Raw genomic sequence first — 11,010 nt, 5'->3', positions numbered from 1 at the left:
CGCCGGGGGGAGCCGGGGCCGATTAAATAGGTTCTGTGCGGCGCCCCCGGGTGGCCAATCACAGCGCGCCGCGGGGGAGGGCAGGGCGGAAGCGCGGGGCGTGCCGCTGTCCAAGTGCTTCCGCGGTCGTCGCGGCGCCGCCCCCAGGGCCGGGCCGTCCGTGGATTTCCGGGTTGGCCGGGATCGCGACTGCTGTTACCGGGTCCGGGATCGAAACCGAAGCCGAGGCGCCGCCATGAACCGCTTCTTCGGCAAAGCGAAGCCAAAGGCGCCGCCGCCCAGCCTCACCGACTGTATCGGGACGGTGAGCGCCTTTCCCGGGGGGACCGGCCTCCTGCGGCCCCTGCTCCGGGCAAGGGCCCGGCCCGGCCTGGCCGCCGCCTGGGGAGGGCCCGGGAGCGGCGGGGTGGTCGCGGGGGCGGCATGGCCGGGGGAGGCCTGGGCGCGGGGCTGAAACCCCTACGCCCCGCCGGCCCTGCCCTGTCTCCGTCCGCTTCGGAGGGTGTGGCTGGAGAGCCTCGTACCGGGTCACCGCCGGTGTCGGGGGGTGGGCCTGGCCCGGCGGGTGTGGGCGGGCGCTGGTGCGTGTGTGTGTGTACACACCTGCGTTTTAGTGTGCGCCTGTGCTTCAGCACAGCACGTCTAGGAGCGAACATGTACACTACTACATACATTTGCATGTATATACACCCGTGCCGGTGTTTGTTCCCTGCGCGTAAGAGCGCGTCCCGTAAATGGATGGATGCAATGTCCATGTAAGGCCTGCCTGGCTCTCCCTACATCCTCATGGGTATTTTCAATATTTCCACCTGAGGACTTCACTGCCCTGCTTGCACTGGCCAACTCCTGCCATGCCATGTTGCAGGAAGGCAGGGAGAGGAGTGAGGGACCGGCCCCTCTCTCCAGTATGGAAGGTGGGAGGGGAAACGTCACCTTCTGAGGAAGATTGTTCCATCTACTACAGGCGAGCTTGCCGAGATGTGTGCAGACAGACAGTTAGACAAGCCCGGACCAAGAAAAAAATGCTGAGGAAATGTGGTAGAACACTTAACCGCTGTTGTAAGGTCTGAAAAGAAAGTTAAGGAAAAGTGTTAAGAAGGCTAATCTTGTCATTTTATAGTTGTCTTTTTGGCTTTTAAGCTTGCGAAGAAAACCGTGTTATGTTTTTACAGCTCCTTCTGTTGTAAACTGATTTTTAAAAGCAAAAAAACCAACATGGAGGTCTTGAGTGTTTGCCTGAGCAGTTAACAAAGTCAGGTGGAAGGTCAGTAACAGTCGTGGTATAAATGGAGGCTAACTAAGCATTGTCCCTGGTATCTGACAACAGAATGTTTCTGTGGAAAATCCCTGTTTCCCTCCCAGAGATTTACTTTGCTACCCAGTGAAGAGACTCCTTAAGTTAAATACCTAATGTTTGTCAGCGCTACCTACACAAACCCATGCACATCAGTCTCTTGCATGTGCCAGTGGCTGGGACAAGGAGAGAAGTGGTCATAGTTAGTGCTTTTCCGAGTGTGGTTTTTTATTGGCGAAGAATCTGCATTGCTTTTTTAGCAGTATTGAACCCAAATGTAGCTCCAGGTACATTTAGTTAGACCAGAATAAAGCACGTGCTGACAAATAAGGATGACCTTTCTTATTGTTACCAGTGAATGCTTTGGTGGGTGGCTAGAACTCTAAAATCCATCTGAGATACTGTTATTAATACTTAAATTTGCCATTTCACCGCTATAAGCAGAAGATCGGGAAATCTTTTCCTGACAGCAACCAACTCCATATGTAGTCCATATTAGATTTTTGAGAGCTGATTTTGACAGTTCCAAGTTAATGTGCGTTTTCTAATGGTGAGACAAATCATAACAAAAGCGGCCAGCTTTAGATATGCTGGCAGGCTGTTTTCACTAGGGGCTTGTTCAATCCCAGTGGATTTTTGGAGTACATGAAAGTGTAATTTAAACAGCTACTTTGACTAGCAACACCAGTAATTTAGGATTTTTTACCAAAAAGGTGGTAATCACCACAACCCACCAGGAGCTGCATGCAGTTTTGATCCCCCTCTAGTTGTTTGTAATCACATTCTCTGAAAATTTGCCTATAAAAGACAGCAGGTTGACTGAAAAGCAGAGTTTCAGGTTTATTTTACAGATGTGGTGACTTGGCAACCAATGATGAGTTACAGGGTGGTTTTTAAGATATGAAATCAAAAGCCTGTGTTGGCCAGCTGTTGAGAAATGAAGGGCTGGCTCCAAGCACAGCTCTTTGGTGTGAGGAAGTCTGTAAACCACTGTTGTTATTCTTGAGCTCTGTGTGAGCTTTTTGCCCTGTTTTGACAACTTTCAATTTCTGCAGATGGAACTACAATTTAAGACAGTTCTGTATACTAGTAAGTGTGGGGAGGAACATTCTTTCTTTTACAAGTTCGAAGTTTATGAATTAACTTTCTGTGCCAATTTACATGAAGTGCTGTATCTGATCTGTGAATGATTTGCTGTGTTTCAGCTAACTTTCACAGTAGTGAAGTCTCTAGTACAGGTCCTGCTAAAGGATTGGAGATATTGTTAGGGTTTTCTTCATTAAATTTTATGTGAATTATTGAAGAGAGTTGTGTGAGATGTTAAAAAACTTGCACTGTTTCTTTAGCATGTTAAATTCAACAGTTTGGAGACTTCAGTAGTATAATTTCTGTGTTGTTTTCAATCTTAGACACATTTCATTGTATCTTTTGAAAACGTCAAATTCTTTGTAAAATCTCTTACTGTGCTACTTCAATGGTAATTAGCCATTAAATGGCAGTTAGGAATTATTGTATTTGGTGAGCAATGATTAATGTTCATAGTTGCCATTTGCTAAAAATGTAGACAACTCTCAGGCAGAATTATGCCTATGTTTTGGATGTTCTTTCCTGTGTGTGCAGAAGTATTATGTCTGACCCCAGTAAGATCAGCACACAATATGCTTTTTTTTCTGTGGCAAAGGAACAAGCATCACCTTAAGGTATCTGAACAATTCAAGACTTGCATTTAAAGAGCTGGTTCTGTGGGCTCACTAAGCTGAAGTGTTTACTGAAGCCCAGGAAACATTTCTCCCTTTTTCGATGGCTGGTTCCGATTGAGTTTGCTGGCCGGCTGTGTGACGCCCTCCTGTCTCCCCACTTACTCTCCGCAAGTGTGTTCCCACTCTCCCTTGCAGTTGCTGCTTGCTCTCTTGCCGTGCTTGCCTCAACATTGCATTAAGTGGCAGATTTTTGTAATCCTTGCTCACTAAGCAGGGTCAGATGACTCACAGCTGTCATGAGGCCGGTAGGAGGAACGATGCATCGGGAACTGTGGCATTGGCATTGTTTTTACTTCTTTGAAAAAACACTCCAAGTAGTAAGTAGGAAACATAGGAACAAAAGGCTAATAGTTGTGACCACAATGTTAAAATTCAGTCTCGTGTGATGTTCTTAATGTGTTTTTTTTTTTAACTGAAATAAGCTGCAATAGCAATTTGGGGTACCACGATCACATTCTTTTGTTTACATTGGGGCCCTCCTGAGGCAATGAAATGTACCTTGGTATGCCTTATTTGTGAATAATAGAAAGCAGCTCTTCAAGTCCTAACACCCAGTCTAGTTTTCTTTAGGGTAAGCTAGATCCATCCTCCCCTCTTCTGTCCATTCTCATTTTTAAAAGCTGAGGTCCTGTGTAATGTGTGTTTGAAATTTTTATGTAGTTAATTGATGTAGCAGGATCTGTCTCTATTTCCTGCTAGTACTGCCTAAAAGAATCATAAAAATAAACCAAATAACTGGTTTTCCCCTGTGAAGGAGGCTGACCTCAGAGATGCATTTAGGTGATGGAGATCTTGAGCAGGTGCTACACTTCGAACCTACAAGAGTTTTAAAATCACAAATCTCTCTTTCTTGCTTTTAGTAAAATATTTGGCATAATAGAAAGCTTAATAAATTTTTTTCAATGCCAGCTGTGCCTGGCATTTTAATGTCTTGTGTGGAGTGTTCATATCGAATGTCCTGCTCACGATGCCCGTGGCGAATCCATGCTGCTGTTATAGAGCAGAGATTCAAAAGGATCATTGAGATACCAAAATTATAACCTGCATAATTATGCATGTTTAGCCACGCTGTTAGCAAGGCAGAATTGTAATTTTGCACCGACTGGCCTCATGCTATAATTGGAATGTCATTGTATCTAATCCCTAGAGAGGCTCCTTGGAATGAGAAGTTAATAAGCTTTACTTTGTTGTTTCCAGAGAAATGCTGTGATAGTTGGTTAATGTTAAGGAGGCTTTCTTGGCTGTTTTGTTTTGTTGTTTTTTTTTTTGTTTTTATGAAATGTATGTAATGAAATGAATGAAATGTAATTTACGTATGCTGTTAGAATGATAGATACCCGTGCTACCCATCATCTTTAGCCCTCTAATGCAGAAGGGTTAAAATCTTTCCATAATGACAGCTCTGTGACATGCTTTGCACTAGGGCTGTGAAGGGTTGGCTGCTGGAGGTCTCTGGCTGAGCTGTGCAGCCATTATTGGGATTTGGAGCAAAAGTGCAGTAGGATTCCAGAGCAGCTACCAGGTTGGACCGCTGTGGCCTGGCTCCCTTGGTGGGAAGTGATGGGAAAAGTGTCTCTCTGACAAAGTTGGGCACCTTTGAAAAAACTGTTAAGTCTGTGTTTCTTAATCCTTCAGAATGATACCTGGATTACTGGTTATGTTTAATGTTCTCTGCCCACCAAGAATAAACCTCTAGCCTTGCTGAACAGGTCCCTGTCCCTTTTCCATTGCCCGCTTACCTGCCAGCATAGTACGTTTAGGTTTTTCTTCTTCTGTTCCAGTTTAGTCCCTGGCACCATCAGAAATTTCTGAATAGAGACTGTGACTGGGGTGGGTGCGCAAGGGAGCGTCTCAGAACAATGAGAGCTTCCTGCAACCTCAGAATGTTTCTTGTGCTCCTTGTAGGAAGTTGTTTCACTTGATTATGGTTTTGGATTCTCTACAAACTTTAAACTGTTCGTAAAACCACTGAGTGAAGAAACAATTCAGTCAGAACCATAATAAAACTGAGGCTGTTCTTTTTGTTGTCCAATACCTGACTAAAACATTAATGAATGTTTTGTTTGTTTGTTTGTTTTCCCTGCCACGTATTAAAGGTGGATAGCAGAGCTGAGTCAATTGACAAGAAAATCGCTAGGCTTGATGCAGAACTAGTGAAGTATAAGGATCAAATGAAGAAGATGAGAGAGGGGCCTGCGAAGGTAAGAACCTTCTGTGGGATTTAAGCACGAGAGGATGTGACTCACACTTCTTGTCTTGTAGCGCGGTGATCTAGCCAGTTCAGCAGGTTCTTGGGATTGCATCTTGCCCTACTGGTGAGATATAAGTTCCTGCAGGACTATTTTTATTCTGAAGCATCTCTTAGACATGAGTCTTTGAACAGTGTTTTCATTGGTTTTTATTTCTTCCAAAGTGTAATGTAATTCCTCAGTCAGAAGTTACTTGCTTCCCTTCTTCATTCTGTTACGTGAAGTAAGTCTGGTAGAGAGGCTGGTTTTGTTCATCAGCCAGAATAAAAAGGCCTGCACTATGCGGAAAGGGAGTAGGAGAACTGATTTTCAAAGGGGATAAACATACATTTTATATAAAACGTATCTAATAATAAACATATCCAATATAAACAGTATTGTTAAAGTACCTAAAAGTATTATTTGATGCTGACCATTAAAATGTGTTGATGAAAGATGGTTTTGATAGACTAAGTTTGACTTTGTATTCTGCTTATCAAAAAAAAAAAATCAGAAGCCAGAAATTTTTAACGTATTTTCTATTAGGAGCTTTACATACAAGCCTCTTTGGTTAATCATGAACGCAGGACAAATGCTGAATGTGACTATTGTTAAACTCTTTGCAGTAGTAACTGAGGAATCTTCTACAAAACTTAAATGTAATACATTAGGTTTAAACAGTATAATCAAGAGTAAAGTAAAATATTTTTCCTAATGTAACATTATTGTGTCTTTCAGAATACAGTAAAGCAGAAAGCGTTGAGAGTGTTAAAGCAGAAGCGAATGTAAGTTTAAACCTTTCTCAGTTCGGGATTAATGAAAGCCTGTTTTCTTGAAGGGGGGTGGTACACTTTCGTTCCTCTTCCCAGTACTCTTGCTTGTGATCATTCTTTAAGGAAAAATGCTGAACAAGCTAGCCAGCCTTTCAGAAGCTTCTCCTTGCAGATTTTGCATCCACATATTTGTGCCTTATTTGTATGTGAGTGTATAAATTTGGACTGGGACAAGCTGACCTAAATCTACTCATTATTAAAGCTATGCTTGACTCCTAAACTTTCTGAGAGTGTGCCTCATTTTATGTTATTAATTGATTATTATAAATTGTGTACTTGATAACCTTGGTCTTGTGTACTGGAAACTTACCTGTTCTCTGTGGACACCCTTTAGGACTTGAGCATGTGTAGTGCAGGTAATTGTGTCTATGCAAAAACCCCAGAATGGACAGGACAGATGATCCTGTGGTGTGGTCTGGTCTAGTACTGTCTTGAAAAGTGCCCAGCAACACATACTGGGGAAAGAATGTCGGAACATGGCAAGTATTCAGGGGTGTTTCACTGGAACATCTTATAGTCCCTGAACTGCAAATCTCTTAGATGCTATCTGAGCCAAAGCTCATATCGTTTTGTGTTTCATATCCCTCAGATGAATTGTACCTCTACAGACTTGCTCAATTACTTGTTATGTATTTGCGAACTTTTACCATCCAAAATATCCTGTGGTAAGGAAGGCAATAGTTCAGTTAGATGTTGTGAGGAGGACTGCTTGGTTTGGGGTTTTGGTTTTTGCTTGGGTTTTGGGTTTTTTTGTTTTGTTTGTTGGTTTTGGAATTTTTTTTACTATCCTGCCTACTAATCTTATTTGGTAATTGTTCCCCTGGTTATAGTCACTGGGCCCCTCATAATAGGCTATCATCATATCCCTCAGTCGTCTCTTTTCTGTCTTGTTGAACAGCAATATATTTAGTCTTTCCTTGTCCAGAAGCTGTTTTGTATTTGGACCATCCTTGTTTTGCAGACTTCCTGCCTTGGGTGTTTGAAGAAAGACTCATTGTTCATTTTTGTGCTTCCACTTTTATGTTTAACTTGACATATTTTACGTTCTTGATTGGATACAAGTTTAGCTTTGATAAGGATGATTTCTTGATTTTTAAAAGTCTCGTTTTTCTTTTTGGTTAGTTTTAACAGTTTCTTTTTGCTACCCTATCTTCCCCTTCCTCCCTCCAAAGCTCTGGTGCAGAGCCATTGTGGTTTGGGTATCCTGCATCTCTTCCATTCTGCTTGCAGGAGCAGTGGCACCCGTCTCTACCTTATAGCGATTAAAACTTTCGCTTACTTGCTGTGTAAGCCTGTACAACTACGGGATCGCTGTCAGTTAAAACAGAAGCTTAGTTCAGGAGTAGTTTTGTCAACTTTAAATACACAAAATTGCATAATGGCCAGATTTTTATGAAGCTTTTTATTCTGTGATTGTTTATAACAAATTTTTTAAAAAATAAAGCTGTTCCTATCTTTAGACTACTGCTGCTGACTTTTCAATTTTTAAAAAAATCAAGAATTCTTGTGGCAAGAAAGAGTGTGGTGTTTTAAAGCCATTATTTGCATTGTTTTTAACAGGTATGAACAACAGAGGGATAACCTATCACAGCAGTCTTTTAATATGGAACAAGCTAATTACACTATCCAGGCACTGAAGGATACAAAGACAACGGTACCAGTATATTCATCTCACATTTTTTCAATTTGCATATTCTGCATCAGATACAAGCATGTTGTTTGTCTCTATTCTAGGTTGATGCAATGAAACTGGGGGTGAAAGAAATGAAGAAAGCTTACAAGCAAGTCAAAATTGATCAAATTGAGGTGAGTTTCTGTTGTTTAAATTATTAAGAACAGAAACAATGTACTGAAATAGCGACCAGTGGACTGTGCAACTTACAGGTAAGCTGGCTGTTCTAGTTCACATGAGTTTGCCTCCCTTTTTAATGGGACCACCATCATAATTCCTTCCTGATTTCTCTGGTACTGTACAATCAGCTGTTGGCCTTATTGCACTGATTGGTGTTCCCTTGCTGGGCAAATCTTTAACCTCTCCCCTCCTTCCCTCTACACTTCAGCATAGAAGTTGGTGAATACTTCCTGCAACGGCTTTTTTGTCCTTTTTCCCCCACCCATGTTAGAAACATGCAGATTAGTCCTTTGTTCCCCCAGTTCAAGGTAGTGCCTGATTAAAAAAAACCAAAACCCAACCCCCAAAAAAACCACCAAAAACCAACCAACCAAACAATTTAATTTCAAGAGGTCTGCAAGGCCTGGCCCTGTCTTCAAAAAATTCATTAAAAAAATCTCTAACGAAATAAAATATATATTAAAATAAAGATCTCTAAATATAATTTAAAGCATGCTGTACTTAAACTCTTACCAAATGCCAGTGCTGAATTCCTTTAAGTTCTTTTTCCTATGCTGTTTTTATATATGGCCTGCATTGTAAACCTTTAGGCAAGTATTGTCTCCTCACTTGTACCCAGGTACAGTGCCAATAGGTACGCTAAAGTATCTTCTAAATGTTGATGTGGCACAACTCAGGTTAGTGCTTACTCTCCAGACGGTGGCTTTAACTTCTCTAGATTTCATACCCTCCAGCTTTTCAAGATTAATGCTGGACTCTGCGTAATTTATTACAGGTTTTCAGTTTACCTTGAAGAATACTTAAAAGGATTTTGCAGAGATGTTCTCATACTGTTATTATAATTTTAATCATAGTTAAAGCCACACAATAGTACTGAATGCATGTGTCGTGACTTGTGTTAATGCTGCTTTGAAAAATGGTTTAGGCATTAAAAAAATCGAGTGCCTTGTATGTTGGAATTATTAAACCGAATTTCACTAATCTCCGATAAATTTAACTATTAAATATGGAGAGTTGAAATTGTTTCTTGCTTCAGGACATACAAGATCAGTTAGAGGATATGATGGAAGAAGCCAATGAAGTCCAGGAGGCACTGAGCCGTAGCTATGGAACACCAGAGATCGACGAAGATGACTTGGAAGCAGGTCAGGAAACTGTACTGAATATAAAAATAATCATACAGTCAGTCATGCAGTGATTTTTAATTTAATTACTCAAATACTTTAAATGTGTTCTAAAAAAAAGTTTTAATTACTTTTTTCAACATAAAAGCGGCATTTCTTTTAAGAGCAGTAACAAGAGTGTGAGACAAACATGAGAGATAAACTAATGGAATGCCTAATGAAAGAAAGAAGGTGTATTGCTGACTGATGACTAAGTAATGCTAAATGAGCGTGACTGTAGCACTCAGTTTCAATCCTGTTCTCTGTAAGAGCAACTTTTCTCTTGCAAAAGGAATTCCTTGCATAATTTTTCAACCAACATAACTCAATTTCAGAACTGGATGCGTTAGGTGATGAGCTTTTAGCTGATGAAGACAACTCCTACTTAGATGAAGCTGCATCTGCTCCAGCAATCCCAGAGGTCACTCCTACTGACACGAAAAACAAAGTGAGTCCCTCCCTTTTTAAAAGCAAAATACATTTTTTTTTCTTTTGGATTAATCGCATTTGTGTCGGTTGCTTGATATTTGGAAACCTTAATATTTTGAACAAAACACGGGCTTAATGTTTTATTTATGTATTTGGATGCTATATATGACAGAATACAGTGTGCTAATGTGCCTTATTGTATTTTAAAGAGCTAAAATGGCATTTTGTAACTCTCGTCTAACATTGTCAGACTGTGAGTAGAATTTAAGTGTACCATTACAGCTCCTAGTATAGTTATTGTTTAAAAAGTAAGAGAGTCATCTGTATGTTTGCTTTTGGGGCTTCATTGTGAGGAAGAACCAGTGATGCTCTTATTTTTGATGCCAGCTGTCACACAAGTCACAATTACAGATACATCACTTTCTAGAAATCGTAATGAAACTTTTGTGAAATGTTCTGGTTGGTGGAGAGTTGTTAACATGTTGCTTCTTTTTCTTCCTTACAGGATGGTGTATTGGTGGATGAATTTGGATTGCCAAAGATCCCTGCAACATAAATGTTTCAAAAGCACAATGGAGATAATGAACTATACTTTACAAATCAAAATAAGAATTTTTTTTTAAATCCTGGAGAACTTGTCCTTCCAGTGTAACCTTAATATCACTACATCCTAGAATGCAGTATGAATGGCTGGTGGTGTTCTTTCTGTGAAGAAAGTTGTTCTACTACTGACTTTTCTATTAATGGAAAATTCAGCACAATTCCCTCAAGTGGAAGCAGTCAGTCTAATAGGTTTTGACTTCCGTGTCTTATGGACAAAGGTAATACGTGAAGAGTAGTGGTGGCTGTTGATAGCTGAGGCTTGATTTGGTATTATGTTTCTCTTTCTTGAAACTAAGACTGTACGTTGCTGCTTACTCTCTGTAAAATAGCTCCCTTATTACTATGCTTATTTGACAAAAGAATCGAAAGCAATTTTTAAACTACTGCAGTCTTGAGACTTTTATGCTATTGTACTTGTAACCTTCTTGGAAGCTGTAATAAATAGGGTTATTGTTATGTATTCTGTGGAGACATAAAATCATGTAGTTTAGCTGATCCGTTTGTATGGTGTTTCTGGCAATTAATTTGGTCTTAACCTGCCCCGTTCTCAGCGGCGCCTCTCCCCTCCTGTCAGGGGGGTTACTTGGAGCAGCACTGAAAGCCAAGGGGAAACCGGCATCAGAGCGAGAGCGGGCGAAGGGAAACCGCTCCTTAATTCACCGGCCACCAAGGCGGGCCGGGGGCGGGGCCGCTCCCAGGCCCGCAGGCAGCGCTGCCGCTCCCGGGGGCACCTGAGGGGGCGCCCCTTCCGCCCGCCGGCGCTTCGTTCTGACGTACCCTGGCCGTCACCACGACGCGGCGAAACAACCGCTCTGTAGGAGCCCCGCCTCACCCGCCTGTGGCGTCAC

The 11,010-nt window shown here is 41.6% G+C and overlaps 1 protein-coding gene across 2 annotated transcripts; it reads left to right on the top strand.

Annotated features, from left to right (window-relative positions):
* The first annotated feature begins 28 nt into the window (after window positions 1-28).
* On the top strand, window positions 29-10,657 carry CHMP5 (charged multivesicular body protein 5). Of its 2 annotated transcripts, none has more exons than XM_075084448.1 (8): window positions 29-304; window positions 5,151-5,255; window positions 6,021-6,067; window positions 7,676-7,769; window positions 7,850-7,921; window positions 9,004-9,112; window positions 9,466-9,578; window positions 10,065-10,657. In XM_075084448.1, the coding sequence occupies exons 1-8, from the start codon at window positions 236-238 to the stop codon at window positions 10,113-10,115; spliced, it is 660 nt and encodes a 219-aa protein (XP_074940549.1). In that variant the 5' UTR covers window positions 29-235; the 3' UTR covers window positions 10,116-10,657. The 2 variants fall into 2 exon arrangements, with proteins under 2 accessions (XP_074940549.1, XP_074940548.1); XM_075084447.1 differs by lacking the exon at window positions 29-304 and adding an exon at window positions 637-1,064.
* The last annotated feature ends 353 nt before the right edge of the window (window positions 10,658-11,010 follow it).

Source organism: Phalacrocorax aristotelis, chromosome 2 (genome assembly GCF_949628215.1).
Source record: "Phalacrocorax aristotelis chromosome 2, bGulAri2.1, whole genome shotgun sequence".
Taxonomy (NCBI): domain Eukaryota; kingdom Metazoa; phylum Chordata; class Aves; order Suliformes; family Phalacrocoracidae; genus Phalacrocorax; species Phalacrocorax aristotelis.
The sequence above is the reverse complement of the archived record's forward strand: the minus strand, read 5'-3'. Positions and strand labels throughout refer to the sequence as shown.